Source organism: Eleginops maclovinus, chromosome 3 (assembly GCF_036324505.1).
Source record: "Eleginops maclovinus isolate JMC-PN-2008 ecotype Puerto Natales chromosome 3, JC_Emac_rtc_rv5, whole genome shotgun sequence".
Taxonomy (NCBI): domain Eukaryota; kingdom Metazoa; phylum Chordata; class Actinopteri; order Perciformes; family Eleginopidae; genus Eleginops; species Eleginops maclovinus.
This window is the reverse complement of record NC_086351.1, coordinates 23,719,735-23,741,194: the sequence shown is the minus strand read 5'-3', so window position 1 is coordinate 23,741,194 and position 21,460 is coordinate 23,719,735. Positions and strand designations below refer to the sequence as shown.

Here is a 21,460-nt window from a genome sequence, read left to right as displayed (position 1 = left end):
TCATATGGAGTCCTATGGTTAACCCGGGAATGTTGAGTACCCCTAAGTATTATGTTAGCAATATAGTAGGGGTCCCCAGCAGATAGAAACTGTCGGATGCTAACTTGCATATGTAGGGCGATTTGCACAATTAGCACAAGTTGATTTAATTAGCATTTATAACCTAAGCAGACAGAAGTAAAAAACAGTTCTTGGCCGATCTGGGCCTTTCTGGAGTGGTTTTTGGGGTGATTGAAACAGTTTCTAAGGATCAGAAAGTGTAGTTTTAACCAGAAAAAAGGCATATTTACAGTCCTTAGGGTGTGATGTTGATTAACTTTTGGTTGATTTTGAAGTTTCAGGGGACTCTGGATAATTTGGATTACACCGATTAATTGAAAAGAAAAGTCCACATTAGAGGTAATCATTTCCATCTTGGGCTCTCTATATCCAATTGTCGCAACAATACTCTGCACATTTCCGGGGATCACTCTGCTGGCAGTATGCAGCATTTCCCCCTCTGCTTTCAGGGTTGTTTTCAGGCTATAGGTACGGCGTGCTCTTTCAGTCTGTCCTCCCTTGGGAAGCAACAGTCAGCGCAGCAGGGAACTGAAACAACAGACGCACTTTGATGTCAGGTCAGCCATCTTCTTTGTGGGGGTTATCTTTGTTTCCCTCGGAGGTCTCTTTTATATCCGTTCTAAACTTCTATTGGTCCCTCTGAATGTCTCTGTTTTATTTGCTGTACTGTGGACAGGGCTGAGGTTTCACCCGCTCAAAGAGAGCTGCTTTTTTTTTATGAACTCTCATGAATTCCGTCCTTGGAGGTGACTGATTAGGTGTGTGTTCCGCTGGCGTGGGAGGCAGAGTTTCTCCTTCAGATGGATTCTGTGCAGTCCCCCCATCCCGCAGGCATGCCCAGTGCCAAAGTATTAGCTGTATAATAACTCCACATCCTCAAGGCTACAGGTCAGGAGTGTGAGACTGTGTGTCCTCTACCCCTTTATCTGTGATTAAATATTCAGCCTCGCTTGCTCTATTTTTCAGCTGGTTAATGGAAGCATCATGTGAGTCGAGTCAAACTGGGCAGGGCTTTCCCTCTCCTGAGATGAAAATCAACATCAATTTGCAACAAAAAAAAAAGGTTGGTTTTCTATTTAAGAGTTGAAAAATAAAAAATATGCTGAACTAAAAAGCACAACTCACCATGATTTAAATGTGTTTAACTTCTCCCTAACCCTCATTTTGGCTAGTGTATTTGAAAAGAGAAGTTTCTTGTAAATACATGAATCAAAGTATTAATAACAGGGGATATTTAAAATATGTGCATAGCTGACTGACCACTGATATATTTCTATATATGCAGAGTTGGAGGGAAGCTCCAACTCTGCATATACAGAAATATATCATATATAATATGAAAGCTTTTGACTGACTAATGCCGTGAACTACATGTTATGAACATGCATGTAAAACATTTTGCAGCATTCCTTTAGCTATTTTTGCATCCTATTCACACATATTAAAGCGGTGTAGAAAATCACTTACAATTCTTCTACTTACAAAATATGACTGTGTATTGCTAAACATGTGTTGATATTAGCGTCAATATGATGCCTGAGTTTCAGTTTATTAACTATTTCTATACATGGCAATTCAACGTGAATCAAAATAATGTAATTGGTTTCAATAAAATCCTATACATTCTCCTTCCCGTACTAATGCCTAAGGTTGTTGACCCGTGATTTACACATAGTCTATATTAAATCGTTTTGTGTTAAAGCTGTTTGTTTCTACATGGTTATAGATCGGAGTCTGATTGAGAAATAAATGCAAAGACATGTCATTATGCTTCCTGTTTCAATCAAAACAAAACCTACAGCCCCAGAAAAATTTAAGTGACTACTTCAGCATGATCATTTTCTCTTGTTTTATTATTTGTAGGTATGTCTTTGAGTTAAATGATTTGTTAAATGTATTCTATAAACTACTGACAACATTTCTCTGTGTTGGAATGGCTGCCATACATGTAGGGATAAAGATTTAAGAAACATTTGGAGTGGTCTCTTCATTTGTTCCGGAGCTGTATTTTTCTAAAACTGGAGAAAATTAAATATTCTTTAAGAGGCGAAACCTCTACGTTTTACACTAAGTGGCAACCCTTCTTAACCTTCTTCCAATCTCACGCATTTTTGTCTACCGAGTAATGGACACTCCCCCCGCCCCTCTTTCCTCTTTATTATATATATTAATTGTCTTTGTTTTAGTATTATTCTTTATTATTTGTATTTCGTATTTATTTTTTGTTTAGTTCTGTAAGTCGTTACATCACTCTCTTACATTGTGGCTATCTGGTCTGTTGCAGTTACAGTGGGGCAAAAAAGTATTTAGTCAGCCACCAATTGTGCAAGTTCTCCCATTTAAAAAGATGAGAGAGGCCTGTAATTTTCATCATAGGTACACTTCAACTATGAGAGACAGAATGAGAAAAACAATCCAGGAAATCACATTGTAGGATTTTTAATGAATTAATTGGTAAATTCCTCGGTAAAATAAGTATTTGGTCACCTACAAACAAGCAAGATTTCTGGCTCTCACAGACCTGTAACTTCTTCTTTAAGAGGCTCCTCTGTCCTCCACTCGTTACCTGTATTAATGGCACCTTTTTGAACTCGTTATCAGTATAAAAGACACCTGTCCACAACCTCAAACAGTCATACTCCAAACTCCACTATGGCCAAGACCAAAGAGCTGTCAAAGGAGACCAGAGACAAAATTGTAGACCTGCACCAGGCTGGGAAAACTGAATCTGCAATAGGTAAGCAGCTTGGTGTGAAGAAATCAACTGTGGGAGCAATTATTAGAAAATGGAAGACATACAAGACCACTGCTAATCTCCCTCGATCTGGGGCTCCACGCAAGATCTCACCCCGTGGGGTCAAAATGATCACAAGAACGGTGAGCAAAAATCCCAGAACCACACGGGGGGACCTAGTGAATGACCTGCAGAGAGCTGGGACCAAAGTAACAGAGGCTACCATCAGTAACACACTACGCCGCCGGGGACTTAAATCCTGCAGTTCCAGACGTGTCCCCCTGCTTAAGCCAGTACATGTCCAGGCCCGTCTGAAGTTTGCTAGAGGGCATTTGGATGATCCAGAAGAGGATTGTAAGAATGTCATATGGTCAGATGAAACCAAAATAGAACTTTTTGGTAAAAACTCAACTCGTCGTGTTTGGATGAGAAAGAATGCAGAGTTGCATCCAAAGAACACCATACCTACTGTGAAGCATGGGGGTGGAAACATCATGCTTTGGGGCTGTTTTTCTGCAAAGGGACCAGGACGACTGATCCGTGGAAAGGAAAGAATGAATGGGGCCATGTATCGTGAGATTTTGAGTGAAAACCTCCTTCCATCAGCAAGGGCACTGAAGATGAAGCGTGGCTGGGTCTTTCAGCATGACAATGATCCCAAACACACCGCCAGGGCAACGAAGGAGTGGCTTCGTAAGAAGCATTTCAAGGTCCTGGAGTGGCCTAGCCAGTCTCCAGATCTCAACCCCATACAAAATCTTTGGAGGGAGTTGAAAGTCCGTGTTGCCCAGCGACAGCCCCAAAACATCACTGCTTTAGAGGAGATCTGCATGGAGGAATGGGCCAAAATACCAGCAACAGTGTGTGAAAACCTTGTGAAGACTTACAGAAAACGTTTGACCTCTGTCATTGCCAACAAAGGGTATATAACAAAGTATTGAGATGAACTTTTGTTATTGACCAAATACTTATTTTCCACAATCATTTGAAAATAAATTCATTAAAAATCCTACAATGTGATTTTCTGGTTTTTCTCATTCTGTCTCTCATAGTTGAGGTATACCTATGATGAAAATTACAGGCCTCTCTCATCTTTTTAAATGGGAGAACTTGCACAATTGGTGGCTGACTAAATACTTTTTTGCCCCACTGTATGAAGGTGGTTTAAATAGTGCATGCCTTCAAGTGAAGACAGTAGAGACTAAGCTGATCACTAGTAGCTTTGAACTGTTGTAACTGCGGTTCCTATCAATGTACCAAATGTCTTTTCTATGTGTTTTCAATAGAAATATTACAACAAAAAAAAGCTATTAAGCCCCTCTGTGTTCAGGATATTTTTTTATTCATCACAATCAATAACGTGAGGCTACTTGAATATACAATACCAAAGTCCCGTATTAATCTGCTTCTGTATGTTACCAAGTGGATTTCCACTGTGCACCCCCCTCGCTCAACTATGAAATGTCACAGCTCCAGGTTGTGAGTGAGAAATAATAAGTAGCAGGCTCTCTCCTTTGTCAGCTGTAATGGCCACGACTGCAAAGCCTTTTAACAGGACTTTGGAGTCACACAGAGGTGGATGCATGGAGAGTCTGCAGTCTCTCTCGCTCTCTCTCTCTCACACACACACACTCTCTCTCACACACACTGTCACACAGGACATTCTACATCTAAAGATCTCAGTGGGAGAGTCCGCTTCCAAATGTCAACTACGTGAGAAACATTGGAACGAACAGTAACCAGCTGAAGTTGTTCAATTCTGTACAACTTTTATCTCTGTGATAGAGTGAGGAAGAGGCTCAGAGAGACAGCCAGAAGCAATATGGACCAAACAAAAGCCTCCGAGTGTACAGGAGCGGGGACTAGAAGATGGTGAAAATGCAGGAGGACAGAATGATGGAGCACTCTCCTGATCCATAAGTAAATGTACATGATGTAAAATAACCGGGGGGTTCGGACAGAATGACAGACAAACAAGAGGCCGACAGTGACGCTGACCTTTACTTTACATTTTCCTTTCTGTCCGCTCTCGTCGCGTCACACAGGAAGATGTAGAGGCAGATGGAAACAGAAGAGGTTGCCTTTTTTCTTGGCTTATGCCTGCTCAATGCAATATACGGACAAAATCTACTTGAACACACCTCTCCAGCGCTGGGGGATTAAAAAATGTGAAATTCTTGGCTCATACAGATGTCTAAAGTAACAATTTGGCACACTGGGGAGCCGTGTGTGGGCTGAATAACAGCATTTTTTATTTCTCCCCCCACTAATTCCAGACACTCAGACCAAAATCTGTTGTGCAGAAAAACACAGTTCATTATTCTCATGAGGACATAGGACTGTCTGGTGTTTTCAAATGGATGCCTTTACATTTGAAAGAATAAATAATAAAAGCTGCAGGATTTCAAACACTTTTCTTCACAATCACAGTTCGTTTTTCTACCAAATACGTTATATTATGGTGGGAGAGTAACAGATATTAATATTCAAAATAAGAGCAAAAATGCAGAGGAAGCAGCAGGCGGTTTGTGTGTGTGTGAGTGTGAGTGTGGGTCATTACTGACTGAGTGATGGCTGAGAGGCGTTTGAGGCTCGTAAATAGAAAGAGCATTTTCCTTCAAGACTCTCACTCCCCGTTTCCAACCCACTGTATGTGTGTGTAAGCGTACAGATGCATGTATTATGGAAATTAGCTTACAATAATCCACCTCATACATTTGGTGACACAGTTTGTTTTTATCGTATATGCATGCTACACTGTGGCTTTATAATTGCTACATGCTGTATGGTGGAGTTACACATCTAAATATATCTTTCACTGCCAATACACACTTAACTATTCTATACTGTACTATACTGCTAATGTAGAGGATATTGATGGGACGATACAACAGTCCCTATTCATCAGAGAGTTGCTATATATAAAACAGCTGACGTGAACGAGATGTCAGGCTGAAGTGAAAATTAATTAGCATTCAGGCTAACCAAACTCAACAATTTGCTAGTTTTTGACAATTAGCTTGCAGTTCTGAATCTGACAAAGCAAAATAATTCGTAAAGAATAATGATTATATTGTAAAAACAACATTTGAGTTAAAGTCTACTATCCATTATCCTATAAGGATAAAAAAGGGTGACTGTTTCAATTCATCGGACAAATAGGAATTACTATGTGTGGGAGCCAGATTTGGGGTTTATGTGTTCTATTAATTATGTGGTATTTTCTACGTATTATTGGTGGTTGTTTAACCTGGCTGCACTCACCTGCTCAGTGTGCTTTTGTATGGAAAGAGAGGGGGGAGGCGAAACTTTCTGTCGACCGTAATTTATACTGAAATCCTGCAACATTTTTCCACCTCAATATTCTTAACCATCAGTGATTGTAGCACTTGGATATATATTTTATTTTCGCTCGCACAATAAATGGTCAAGCGAAACGGCAGGAGTGGAGCAATTGTTTGAGCATCTCAAAGTGTTTATGGACTGCCTATAACCGCAACACTATGGTTGAATATTATCTTTGTAAATGACTGAGCTTGAAAACAATTGATATTATCGATATTACTGGAACTTCCTGCTGTGAATGACTTGCCCTTTTGGATATGTTTGTTCTGTATTTACTCTAAAATAAACTTGACTCCTTGTTGCGATTTGAACATAAATAACATTTGATTCGAGGATACAAAAAACGTATCAAGAGTACGGCCCTTAGGTGATCTGCAAATATCAGTTTTCCTCAGAATAAGAAGTCATGGAGCGCCGTTCTGGTGCATTCCGGAGCACTGAGAGCTCTGAAGACGTCTCTTTGTGCTTGTGCCATTTACCGGACAATTTGATCGGAGGGATTTAAACATGTTGGACATGAAAAAGTAAAGTAAATACCGGCTAACGGAAACACTGCTGCCCATGATTTCATTCATCTTTCTACTGAATTTCTGAGTTAGGTTTCCTTAAGCTGCATGCCGTCTTAAAGGTTGACCTCTCCTTTATGTGTAAGTTGCTCACATTCCAAAAGGGTCTTTATTACCAATGAAGGTCAAAGCCATGCAGGAAGTAGGAAACGTCTAAAAGGTCTAAAAGGTAAAGGCCAAGGAAGAGTTGACAGCCCACATATGATAATCCAGAAGCTGGATCAAAGCCAGAAGGCCTGCTGCTGAAGGTCAAGGTTATAGAATCAATAGGAACCCCAGGATATTAAAGGTACCATTAGGACAGGTCAAACTTTATGTCACACAATAACCATTTGGAGAGTTGAACACTCATTTTGAAGTTCAAATTCAGATTGATCCCTGAAGTATCAGGAGTGGAGCTGCTCACTAAACTTCTAAATAACAGTGGAGGCCCCAGAACGTGCTGTTTAACCTTGACGGAACAACACAGGATAACAGCAGAGAACATGACCGAGGAAAGGAAACAGAGGGAAGGGAACAGAGGGAAGGGAACAGAGGGAAGGAAACAGAGGGAAGGAAACAGAGGGAAGGAAACAGAGGGAAGGAAACAGAGGGAACAGAGGGAAGGGAACAGAGGGAACAGAGGGAAGGGAACAGAGGGAACAGAGGGAAGGGAACTGAGGGAACAGAGGCAAGGGAACAGAGGGCAGCATATTAGCATTCCTGTTGGGAGCTCTAATGCTGTAACAGCCAACGGTTAGCGAAGTCAGCTTAACCACTTTTGCTCTAGACCAGGGGTGTCCAAACTACCATTTTGAATCAGCCCTCAGCTAATTCAAAAAGGTTAAGGAAATACGGCCCAAAAAGAAACTTGCTTGTCTTATATTGTACTTATTTATGTAAAAATAAATTACACAGTAGTATTCATGTGTTAATAACCACACTTTACAAGTAAATTCAGTCAATTAAAGTTACAAAAAAATGTCCCACAAATCTAAGTTGATTAGAAAAAAGCCCAATAACTGATTAACATAGCAAGCTTGAAATATATGTATTTATATTAAGGTAGGAGCTACCAACCAAATAAATGAAACCCTCCGGAGAGCTGTGGTGTAGGCTGCTTTTTCTTAAAGCATTTTCAAGCATCAAGGATAATTTGCCTACATTGGATTGATTTTGCTAACTTATAACTTAACTTATGAGGCAATATACCTCAGCTCTAGTGAGGGGCCTGGCCCTTCGTATATATTTCTTTATCTGGCCCTCGGAGAAAAAAAGTTTGGACCCCCCTGCTCTTGACACTATACAACCTCCTCTACTGCCACTGTGGCTGACTCTTTGGCAGGCAACCATTGGCACACTTTTATTTCCCTGACTGTGTGGACATCTGAGGTTTTCACATCACAGATCATGAGCAGAGGCATTAAAAGGTAAGTGTTATAGATAAAACACGAGACTTGTTAGCTTTTAAGAGGTGTACTGTGGAGCGGCTTCACTGTCCTAATACTGGGCAGAGGGATGAATAGAAGGGAGAAGCAGGAAGCACAAGACAAAGTAATACTGTCAATTTCAATATTTGAATAATCAGCAAAAACTGACATCTCAGGGAATTGTTGTATCTAACAGTAATTCATTAATAATAGTGATGCCCTTATTGGAAGCAATTATTTCTTAAAGGCGGGCAAGGAAATAACTTCCTGAGAGAATCCAAATTATTATCAAGGCCACTTTATGAGTATCTATATGTTTGATTGCATTTCTAGGTGACACTAACCTCATTCTGCAGCTCGTCATTGCTCTTGTGGGAGGCCAGCATTTCAAACAGGGAGGTGCAGAGCTCCTCCGGGCTGGATGAGATCATGTTGCCTCCATTCAGATACCTCTCCACCTCTGTTCTCAGGATGGCTCCATCCCCGGAGCTCAGGGAACTTCCTGGCGCATCCTCACTGGCGGCGTTCCTCCCGCTCTGCTGGATGTTGAAAAAGTTGATGAAGTCGAGACTCACGTTCTCCTCGTTTACGTCAGAGCGGGGCATCTCCTCCAGCGGGTCCAGAGCGTAGCAGTCATACGAGAACGCGATGTTACGTCCAAAAGACGGGCCTCGCTGGGGGTTGTGACGGGAGGACAGGCTTTGGATGTAGTTCTCCACCCTGGAGTCTCCGAGCGGAGCCACCAGCCGGGCCACACAGGCACAGGAGGCTTCAGCTGCAGAGGATGGGAAGGGCCCGAACATCTGCTTGATTGCCCGGGTCTCCTCTGTGCCCACGTGGTCTTTGTTGTGGAAGGTCTCGAACAGAAACACAGCTGCACTCTCAACGGCTGCCTGCCCATGTTCAGTCCCCACTGGAAATAAAATACAAAATGTGTAAACTTTTATGTCATGATTACAGCAATCACTACAGCTAGAGGCAGTGATGGGGGGGGGGGGCAATAGACAAACACCTGTGGCTCTTTCTCCAGCTTTCCCTAATCAAACTTTGAGGACTCAGATATGTTAAGTGGCCCTGCTATGTTTTTCGGGGTTATCCCTCTCCTGGAGTGTGTTATATAGGTTTGTTTTTTTGTGCGTGTAAGCGGTCTGCAAAGGCTAAAATCCCTGTGTTCCCTCCAGAGGGGGTTTTCCCTCCCACACACTCCTAAACAGGACTCCTTTGTTTACTTCCAGAAAAGAATGACATCACTATGCAACACTTGCGCTTCTATTGGCTAGCGCTCCAACACATTATAATGTTGCATTCACACCGGACGAGATCCGTAAAGATGCGGTGAGACGCAAATTTGCTCCAACGCCGTGATTGACCTTGAGCGATTGACGCGACTCGCATCTTCGCAAAGTTCAATTTTTTCAACATGAGCCTCAAATTTGCGCGACGAGAAGCTTCTTGGATTCTTTTCGCCTATTCCTACTTAACATTTGAAAACCCTACACTTCATGTTAGCTTAGCCTGATCGATCAGATATCCATTCAGATGCTGTATTGTAAGCAGACTCTTCAAAGCATTAATTCATGGTTTTTGCTAACCAGTATCAGTATGTTGTCATTTCGGTATAATTAGGAAACACGTATTACATTTAAATCACGGTAAAATATGTTAATTTTGTTGTTGTTTGTATCTAACATAGTATTTACATTGAGATAAATAAACACAACTGCGCACCACTGCAAACTTAAATGATTAGATCGATGTGAGTGAACGTACTGTAAGTGTAATGCAAAGGGGCGAGACATCTCTAATGTCCAGTACAAGCTGAAAATGCAAATATGAACCTGAAAATCATAGTCCTCTTCAAATAAAGGTGGGTAGTCACTGAGTATATTTACAGAGCTCTCCACTCAGTGTGACTGGGGGTTGGAGGATTTTGGTAAAAGAAGAGACCAATGATCCCTCTGCTGAGCTCCAGAGATACTGGGTGGTGTTAGGAGAAACTTCGAGAACAAAAACACTCAACAGATCTGGGCTTTAAGGCAGAGGGGCCAGACGGAAACATCTCCTCAGTGAGATGCACATGAAAACTTGAAAAAGATCACCTCAAGGATTCTCAGACTGTAAGAAACTAGTTTTACTGGTCTGATGAAACCAGGATTGAAGTTTTTGGTCCCAATTCTAAGGCTCATGCCTCGAAGGAAACACACACGCAGACATATGGACAGACAGTATATTATAACTAATTATCATTAGCAGTATCTGGATAGCAGTGCTGTTTTTCATGGCCATTAAATCCGAGCTGCACACTATTTATAGCTTCAGAGAAGAATCATCGGAGCAGTAAAGACTCAGCATGAGCTCACTGTTTAGGGTCCCTGCCCCTTATTTAATTAATATTCCAAACAATTCATGCTTAACCGGAACTGCACTTAACAAAAAGGAAAACAGAGTAATTGTCCAATTAGAGGAAAAAATGTCACAGGGACAGAGGGAGGATGGAGGGAAGAAGGTTGGAGAGGCAGAGGAAAGCGAAAACAGATGAAAAGGATTTAAACCAATTAAAATCGTCTAAAAGCATCAGACTGGTCGCTGCGAGCAGCCGAGCAGAATGGCTGCTTTCATCCTCTCCAGTGTTCTTAAGAGGAACTTTTTATTTGGATCCAGCCACATTGTCTGTGGGCAGGTTCAACACACAAAGCATTGGTGCAGCATCACAACAACAAATACAGCTACTCTTGATGGGAGTATGAGAAGAAAATAGACAGCCATAAACTCAGAGGAAAGTAGATTGAGTGAAAGTCATCACAGGCTTTGATGCTCCTTAATTGACTGGTGAAGTCCAGTTAAAGTGGTAGAGGGAGGATAACAGCGTGCGCAGCGTGCTTTTAAACACTTGTGACGGAGTAAATATGACTTATTTGGAAAAGAAATAACACTACTAAAAAATTATCACAATTACATGTAATGTTCTGGATATTAAAGAGGCCAAATTATGCTTTCCTGGGTTTTTCCCTTTCTTGTAGTGTGTTAGATAGGTTGTTGTGCATGTAGGGCACATCTCAGCGGAGAACCAATCACAACAGAGCCGGCCAGCTAACCAATCAGAGCAGACTGGGCTCTGGTTTCAGACAGAGGGTGAAAAGAGGTGCTGCAGCATAGGCAGTATGAGAAAAATAAAGAGCTTTTTGAACATTAAAGCATGGAGACATGTCCCAGTAGAGACACTAAACACAAAATTGAACCTGAGAGTGAAAATAATGTGTCCTCTTTAAGTACACATTTATGAGCAAATGATATGAACTGCCATTCTGTGCCAGTAGTAAATTTATGGTCTTCCATAAAACTAAGCCTTTCCTAATGTTTGGGAAATATGCATTCAACAGACTAGCTTATAATATGTTATATTAGCTTTAAGCTGATGCTTGTTTACACATCCCATTATTGACAGTTGCAGTAAACAGGCCGATTATTTATTTAAAAGAGGATTTCACTGAGGAGACATCATATTTTATTTGTGTCAGTCTGCCATGTTCTTAGATAACAAAGGAGAAGCTTTCTGCTAATAAATGCAGTAAAACTGTTTATTTTTCACCAGTTGTTTTTATTTTTAAGTGTATTTTCTTGATTCCCTGTGGACATTTAGTTGATACTTTATCATTTTAAATATAAGCACTGCAGACAAAGTGAACATGTAATGCTCAATGAATACAAAACAATTCAACAAATTAATTGTGTGTCTGGTTGTTGTTGTTTATCAAAACAACCACAAGAAAAACAACAATGTGGGCAATATATATCATCCATTTGCTGCCCTGCTGTCTCTAAATATCAGCTGACCAATGCTTTGTTTCAAAGAACATTTTATTTGAACATGAACCTTTAATGCTGGAATGCAGTCATACTGTTGTTTTCATGATGTGATGAGTTATTTTTACAGTCTGATTTGTACAGTGAAGGACATATGTATTTGATCCCCTGCAGAACTGAACGGTCCATACTTAAATGGTAGGTTTATTTTAACAGAGAGACAGAATATCAAAAAAGAAATCCAGAAATGTACATTACAAAAAATATATAAATTGATTTGTGTTTAATTGTGGGAAATAAGTATCCCCTTGCAACCAACAAGAATTCTGGCTCCCACGGACCGGTTAAGTAAGTCCTCTCGCTTTAAGAAAGTACTCCTGATGTCAACTCTTTACCTGGGTAAAAGACACCTGTCCACAGTCAATGAATCAGATTACAACATCTCCACCGAGGGCAAGACCAGAGACAGGTCTGGTGATCATGGTGGAACTAATGTCTAAGGACATCAGGGACAAGAATGTAGACTGGCACAAGACTGGAATAGAAGACAAGACCACCAGCAAGCAGCTTGGTGAGGAAAAGACAACTGGTTTGATTATTAGAAAATGGAATAGGCACAAAATGACCATCAATCACCCACGGTCTGGAGCTCCACCATCTAAGATCTAACCCTAACCCAACCACAAGAAACCTCTGCCCTCTGTGCTGTCCAACAAGGCTTTCTCCGCAAAGAACTAAGGCATGTTTTGCAAGGGGATCAAATACTTGTTTCCCACAATTAAATGCAAATCAATTTATATCTTTCTTTAATGTACATTTCTGGATTTTCTTTTTGATATTCTGTCTGTCACTGTTAGAATAAATCTACCATTACAATTAAAGACTGTTCAGTTCTTTGTAGTTGGGCAATCTAACAAAATCGGCAGGGGATCAAATACTTATTTCCTTCACTGTATCATAGTGCTCTTTTTATTAATGATTCATTCAGTTGTACTCACTAGGTGAGGATGGAGGGACACCTTCATTTCCCTGGATTTTAGTTTAAGATCTTTAAGACTTTTTAAAAAGCTGTGGGAACCATGTTTGTGTTTTTTTTTTTTAAATAGTTTAGTTTCTGGAGACGGCCATTTCTCCAACCTGTTAGCACCACAAACAATTCTTCCTTCACTTCACAAAGGAAAAGTGCACCTCAAAACCTGGAGAGATATAATTAAAACAGTCTGCATGACAGCATGCCTCTGAACTGTTAAGTGGGAATATGTATTAAAGCCAGACAGAGTGCTCTTTCTTTAAACCCACATGATTTCTAATCTGGATTTTTCAAAAGGCATAAAACAATAACATGGTGATTTCAGCAGCTGGTAAGTGTTTCATAATCAAGTCGCAAACAGAAAATGGCACTTTGTTATTTTTAACTGTGTTTTCATCAGTGTCACTCAAACATGAAAACACATCGAAAGGAAAGAAAAATGGATTCGAGGATGAGGAGTTAATTACCAATTTCCTTGGCTGCCTGAAGGAGGCTCTTCAGTTCAGCTTGCTGTTTAGCATTGTCCTGATGATCCAAGCAGAGATGGGCAATCTTCTGCCACGTCAGACCCTCTCTGGCAAACAGCTCCCGCCTCTTCAGCCTTTTGGTCTGACGTGAAGCACAGGGAGAAAAACAATTAGATTTCAACAAGGACAGCAGGAGCATTTACTGCTGTGATAATGACAGGTATTTTAACCACCCACGAAGCCTGGGATACGACAAAAGAAGCCCAATATGTTTGTCAAAGCAGGATGTAATGAAAAAAGTGTTCATAATTAAATAAGGTTCTGTTAGCTTGGATGTAAGGACAACTGTTGTGGCTATTCAATATGCCGTTAAATGTTAAAGAGGACATATCCTGCTCATCTTCAGGTTCATATCAGGGTGTAGTGTCTCTACTGGGACATGTCTCCATGCTTTAATGTTCAAAAAGCTCTTTATTTTTCTCATACTGCCTGTGCTGCAGCAGCTCTTTTCACCCTCTGTCTGAAACCAGAGCCCAGTCTGCTCTGATTGGTTAGCTGGCCAACTCTGTTGTGATTGTTCAACCACTTATAGATGCCCTAGATGCACAACAACCTATCTAACACACTACAGGAAAGGGAAAAACCCAGAAACCATAATATGGCCTCTTTATCATCCAGAACATTATGTTTGTTTTGCTGGCCGGCTCTGTTTTGATTGGTCCACCTCACAGATGTCCCACCCCTTAGCCTATCACGTACAATGTGTTGGAGCACGAGGCAAAAAAAGCGTGAGTGTTATGTATTGATGTCACTATGTGAGGGAAATAAACTAAGGAGGGGGCCCGCGCACCTGAATGACTCCACATATACAACACAGTTCAGAAAAGGGAAACAAAACCTAATAGCATAAGAGTGCCTCTTTAATCTCATCATATTGCCCAGGCCTACTCAAAACTTTCCCATAATGCAACTCAATACCATCTGTCCGTTAGACTTTCAACGCCTGATAGCTGCTGTAGTCTTTCAAACTCTACATTCCCGAGCCTTCTGCTAAAAAAAAGGGAAAGAAAATAACCCTTGTGACCTAATCAGGGTAGTTTTCTATAACATGACAATGTTCCTGCAGAGACACAGACGACAAAACAAGACTGGTACGGTAAGCCAAAAGTCTAAAATTGGTGGAATGCTTTTAATTTGCCCCCATGGCGTTTGAGATTTTTTCGGAAAACTCTTCGAGGCATTTGATTTAATATTTGAATTGTGCAGAATAATAATTTGTGCGTAAACAGTTTTAGGGCACACCCTAAAACTCTCAAACTGGGGGTTACTTCCAGAAAATATAACTTCATATTTTCAGCAAATACCCTGCAATGTACAAGTGAACAGATTCACCTAAGAATAGAGCCTCAAACTAGTGCTATCATTTGAAAATGGTGCCTATATAACACCTGACTTTTAATATTGGCACAAGTGAATACCAAAAAGCAAATGCATCTTTAGTAGTACGTGTAAAAATCCAGTGTTAATGAGAATAACCTTATTTTACAGCGTCTGCCTATAGAGCAGCGAGGAATTAAATGTGAGCAGCTCAGAGGTCAGGAGAAGCATTAACACAATGACTCCATTACAATCTACAGCTCCATGTCTTCTAAAACTAAGCATTTTAGCACAGCCTGAGAGATAATCTCAGAGCGGCTTCAGGCTTCTTTTCTCTGGAGAAGCACTTTTTCTGCTGAGAGGATTTAACTGGAGGTGAGCCAGGTAACGGGGAACAGCTTAATCTGCACCCAATTTCATTTCAAATCTCACGAAGAGGCAACGGATCTGAAAAAACAAAATCACTGAGATAGAGTAAAAAGCTATCATGATTGGCAAGCTGATGAAATGCTGAAAGCCAAAATAGGATTCAAATCACAGGTAGAAATGTTTGAAAGCAAACCAGTGAGCATGGAAGAAACAATCCACCCAGATATTGTCCATCTGCTAGCAGTGGACATTGTGGTAAAAACTTCAAAAGGAAGTAAGAAACAAAAATAGCTGTCTGGAGCTTCCTATGAATTTAACAAAGCAGCAGTTTGATGTCAGAGAGATCTCTGTCAGGCTCTCACAGAAACAGGGCACTGTTAGCTGAAAGAGTTCCAGGGTCTGAAACATGAACCTGTTACAAGATGTTGCACACCATCATGAAGACAGTGGTTGTTCGTTATTATTATAAAACAATCAATATTTGTATGTTAAGATATCCCTAAACTATGTGTGGCAAGTGTAACAAGTAGGCCATATCAGCTAAAAAGGTTTGAATATGACAGGAGAGCTTCAAACTGATATCAGACATTGGAGGTTTATTGAAAGCCGGAGCATTGATAAAGACATATGCTGAGACAACGTAGTGACACAGCTTCAACCCAACCAACTTTACCCTTCTCTTGCTCTCTCCTCGATATTTAAATACTCCTAAAATAATAATCAACATTCCATAACCAGTCAAAGCAAGCTCACTTCCTAGCGTGACTGGCTCCAGGGAGCTATCCACCTGAAAAGATGGACTCCCGGATATCCTTACTGCTCTCTGACGCTGTGCCTCAGCTTTGTCTCTGAAGAAGAGATTGTTTTATGAATGTTTTGGGCAAATCAAATCAACTATCTGGGTCTTAACTATACACAGCTGTGGGGAAAAATGTTTAAAGCTTTGAAGCAGTTTGCCTGCATGAGACAGGGGAGTGAGAGGAGAGGTAATAGCTAAGATGACTACAACCAAATCTAAAGGGCCTCATTTAAAATTCTATTTCACACCCCAAGGGGTCAAAAATGGATCTGTCGACAATTTCACAAAAGTGAATGGTGGAACTGTTATATACCCCAAGAAGGAAACATCCAGCGCAGAGTTTATAATCAAGTAGTTGTAGCACTTTGAATATAAAACATTCTGAATCCTGAAGTGGTGGAACAAAAAACATGATATATCATATTATTAAGCTGACTTTTCTATCCAAAACAGCTTACATACACTCAATACTGCAGACATGCCCACAGGAGCAATTTTGGGCTAAGTATCTTGCCCAAGGAGGACACTTCGACATGTACACTGCAGGGGGTCGGACGGAGCTACTGACCCCCTGATTTGCAGATCAGCGCAATTTTTTTATACAAAACTTTACTAAATATAATTGTGACAACAGAAAGTCACTCCATTACCTTCAGATCGTAGAGCCGTTCGTTAATGTCCTCCTTCTTGCTGACGGAGGAGAAGGAGCGCAGAGCCCCTGTGAGTCGTGGAGGAGACATTGTTCTCTGAGGCTCTCATCCATACACTGCTCCTCCGGTGGATTCTATCAGGCAGACAGATATAAATAATGAAATGAACTCTCATGACATAGCCATCAACAGTGCTGTAAGGTAACTAACTACATTTACTTAAGTTCAATTTTGAGATACACAAGTATCTCAATTTTCTGCTTCTAACCCACTACAATTCCGAGGTAAACATTGTACTTTTGGCTTTTATAATAGTATTATATTTTTGCTACGTATTTTTAGTTTCTGTATCTTTGAATGCACCATTTCTATCTAAGAAAATTCCTTGTGTAAACCTACTTGGTAGTAAAACCTTATCTAATTCTGATTCTGGGTTAGGGTTATATATTATAAATAATTGTTTTCTTAATGCTTATACTTTTGTACTTTGACTTGGGTAACATTTTTAATGCGGAGTATTTCTCCCACCTCTGGCCATCAACAGTACATAACGTCTATAGAGATACAAACTGAACTCCTATAGAAAACATGTACGTTTTAAGTTGCTTTTTTATGACGGAGAATCAAACTCATAAACTTGGACATTATTAGCAAATGTAACACGTCGTTGGGGTCTTTTGTTTTCTTGAGCATACAATGGGTTCTAAAAAGCACCTGATAACAGCTAAATATATGACTGTAAAGTCATATGCAACGGAGCCCCAATGTTTTGGTTCTCGAGTGTTTGGGAAACCTGTTATAAAAGTCAAATTATTAAGGGAACAAAGACTAAAATGTATATATGATGTTAATTGAATACTGGATACTATCGATTACTAAAGACATAAAGCCAAGTTTAAAAACATAAACGTGTTAACGTAACTACAAAATGATTAAGCCAGCTTTTGTGTATCAACCTAACGTCATTCTGTGCAGGCGTTCACTCAGACTAGGAGACACGGCAGGGCTATAGGCTATGTCTTGCTTGTATTACTGTAAAAACGATAAGTTTTCTTATGCCACTTTAACTTACTTAACACGTTACAAAATACAAATATGCTCCCTAATGTTTGCTAGCTAGGGTTAGCTTGCCAGCCTGGCTGCCACTCCTAAAGCCCTTTTAATGTAGCGTTAGCTTCATTGCTGTGGAAAACTGTCAATGTCAAACCAATTGTCACACATTATAAGCTTATAAGGCAGTATAAAACTTCATATATCAACAAGTAACTACCTTCCAAATCGCTCTGCAGAACGAACTGTGAGACGCGTGTGACTGGCCTACCGGCAGATGTCAACACAACTTGCGTGTATACTATGAACCATGGGAACTGTAGTTCTGTACAGGAACTACCCAAAGGAGGCTTCGACTAATATGACTACATTTCCCGTATACACCTTAGAGTGTCACGTCACACGAGGTTTGCTTTTTATACAAACCGGCGTACACCGACACAAACAAATGCTGAGTCTGTGCTCGAATTAAAACGGGGTACGCGGCTAAATGCTGGTATCAACCAGGTGCCAAACCTACCAGATTTAGCGTCTCAGTCTGGTTCGTGTTGTGGAGCTATTGGCTTTACTTAGGTCCCCTTTTGCCCAATGTTCTTTAGTCCAATCATTATAATGACTAACGTTACATAGTCCGAACGCCCCGGTAACCATAACAAGCGCAACCACAACAACTGCAGTTTGCTAGGAAAACGAAACTTCTCTGACAGCATCCCATACCGATATTTTAACCTATGACAACATTCATAAAAAAATGATCACAGCATTTTAGGTATTTTCAACAAGTATTTTTGCATATATTTTACTATTGATATTTATAATAGCATTTCATGATGATTTGGGTTAGTACTCTGACATTTCCTTTAACCCTACCAACAATATAGAATGCCCCCTCACCACAATTTAAATCCAGGACAAGGTGCCTTTGAAACAAATGTTGATACATTTATGAAAAGAGGAAAATGTATTTCCCAGCACTAAATCAAATGGTTCAGTTCTACATGAATCTTAAAATTAATTGAATTGCCATAACATGTATGTTTTATCCATTCTATTCTTATATGCACATATATGAACTAAAAAGTCTGCAGCCATGTTTAAGTGCCTTTAAATAATTTTGCGACTCATTATTTTATTTCCATGATTTATATGTCTGATTTACAATGTGGTAGCTTTAGGATAATAACACCATCAGCATTGGCATTGCTTCGCTTTATCAATCGTGCTTTACGACGCAATCAGGTTTTCCAGCAGGTCGCATTTCCTTTTCATAATAAAAGCCCTAAACAAATACACTTTGACAAAAATGTGCTTAGAGTCAACTCAACAAAATACAACTAAAATCCCCCAAAATATTAGAACAACCCAGATGAAGGAATGGCAAAGAAGAAGAGGGCGCATGATAACCCTTTGATTCTACTATAATAGATTAGTGGGTAACACAACCTGCTGAATTGAACTTACTTATACTACCGATTCATTTTTATGATCTGACTTTATCACAGCACTGAGATCAGGGTTGCTTTTTTTGTATTCTTAATGTTGCATCTTGCTTTGCACAGTAACAATAGCCAGGCTGCTAGCAGTAGCCATGTTGCTAACGATATAAACTATACATTTTTTGTTTCGCTGGTTTGTTCATGTGAAAATCATTGGATAGAAATTGTGTTATGACATATCTGTTATGCAGTTGGTTAAAAAACAACTACAGTGTGTGTTGTGTTGTGCTGGCATCTCTGAGGAACACAGAATGGGACCTGACAGCAGCACCAGCAGTAGTACCACTTGAAATGCTAGGGGGTAAATGTTATCTGTTTCTGCTTTAATGACTCTGTGAGACTGTCCTTGCAGGCACAGTGGTGCTGTGGGCTAAATAGTAATGCTAGCACACTTCCATGTTCATATGCAGTGCCAAAGCTTACACTCTGTTCTAGTTTATTTCAGTGTGTGAGCATAATTAGATAATTAGCCCTAAACAGAAATTGCAGTTGAATTTTATTCGAAGCCTAACTCATGCAAAATCTGTGATATATTAGCATATTGTCAAAAAGGAAATGTTGCACTAAGATAAAAAGTAAAAGACAAATTAAGAAAAAGAATTGGGCTTCAAGGACATCAGAGAACATAACGGAGATAAGAGAAAAATAATGATGAAAGTCAACAAAAAGTGTACTTGCAGGTCAGAATTGATCAGTGTAACAATGGTATAATCATCTTAATGATTTAAGGATTATCATTTTGGAATCCTCAATAGAGCTAGGTCTCTTTAGATATGGTGGCTCAACTATCTCCAACAGTTCAAGCTTAGTCTGAAAGTGATTTCCTCTTATTTTACTATCACATAAAATGTTTGTTTTTGATACAAATTAAATAATTAAAATACAATGTATGTGGCTGTTGTTGTTTAGCATTTGAGGTATTTTTTGTTTGTTTTTGTGGACAAAATGATAAGCAGAAAAAGACGTTGACGTTCTGAGATGTCTAATCTCAGTGCAAGTCTTTCACTTTCCATCAACAAACCAATAACCTACTTTGAACGGTTTTATCCGGATGTACCTCCCACCTGAGCACCCTGCGTTCTGTGCTTGGCACCAAAATACCACAAAAAACAGACAAAGTACCACACAAACAAACATAGCCAATTTAAGGGCGGAAATGACTAAACGGTCTAAATGCTGCTTGTGCTGGTTGTTGCACCACCAGGAAGATAGGGTCATACCGTACATGAACATTACAATTTCTAGAGGCCATGAACAGAGATTTAATTTCCACTTTTTTATAATAGTAATGTCTTTCTTAAAATTAATTTTAGATTTCCTGCTTTATATTCTGTACTGTTGTTTTGTGCCACACATGATGTTAAAAGCAGCCTGCCGTGTGCATTATTTAACTTACCTGAGGAAGGTGTCTCATTTGTTTTATCACTTCATTTGCTTTATTCCTTTGTGTAATTTGTCCTCTTGGCCAGGCCTAAATCAACCTTCCTCACCTCAGCAACACACACATGCACGCACGCGCGCACGCACGCACACACACACACACACACACACACACACACACACACACACACACACACACACACACACACACACACACACACACACACACACACACACACACACACCGCTGTATGCATCAGTGGTGTTCCCTGAACTCTGGCTATGCCGCAAGAGAGCTTCAGAGAGCAGTGAGAGAATGATTCACATTTTCTTTCTCTCCACACACACTAAAACACACACACACACACACTAAAACACACACACACACACACACACACACACACACACACACACACACACACACACACACACACACACACACACACACACACACATGTCCCTGAGTCCACACTTAAGGGCACGACTTCTAACATATAATGCATCAGTTTGAGCTTTATCTATGTGAATTTCTCATGTTTGACTTGTCATCCCTGATATTGTTGTATCCAACATAAACCCCTTCCAAAGTGAATATTCTGACATTACCACAGGCAAAGACAAAGTAATATGACCCAAACCGCAGGGAAAAGCAGCTCTATGAGGAAAACAGAAAGAAAAATGCTAAACCTAATATGCTCTGTAACTAATGGTTATATCAGACCTAATTATTTGTGTAAAATACTTATGGAGAACATTTTTACATTTCCGTTTTGTTCTGATGACATTGTTTTATGCTCATAATCGTTACAGTTGACTCTGTAATGATGAACATGTGTATCTTGTCTACAAAATAAATTGCTGTGTTTTACTATCCTTATGACTTTTTTGATGTGCTGTGGACATCTTCAACTGATCATCGGCAGA

The 21,460-nt window shown here is 40.0% G+C and overlaps 1 protein-coding gene across 1 annotated transcript in view; it reads right to left on the bottom strand.

The window, feature by feature from the left end:
* The window catches only part of ascc3 (activating signal cointegrator 1 complex subunit 3), a 161,917-nt gene extending 143,974 nt beyond the window's left edge, over positions 1 to 17,943 (bottom strand). The window contains 4 exon segments of the mRNA XM_063879474.1: positions 8,459 to 9,027; positions 13,416 to 13,557; positions 16,611 to 16,744; positions 17,881 to 17,943. Coding sequence (XP_063735544.1) covers positions 8,459 to 9,027; positions 13,416 to 13,557; positions 16,611 to 16,700 — 801 coding nt within the window. The 5' untranslated portion in view covers positions 16,701 to 16,744; positions 17,881 to 17,943.
* Between the last annotated feature and the right edge of the window lie 3,517 nt (positions 17,944 to 21,460).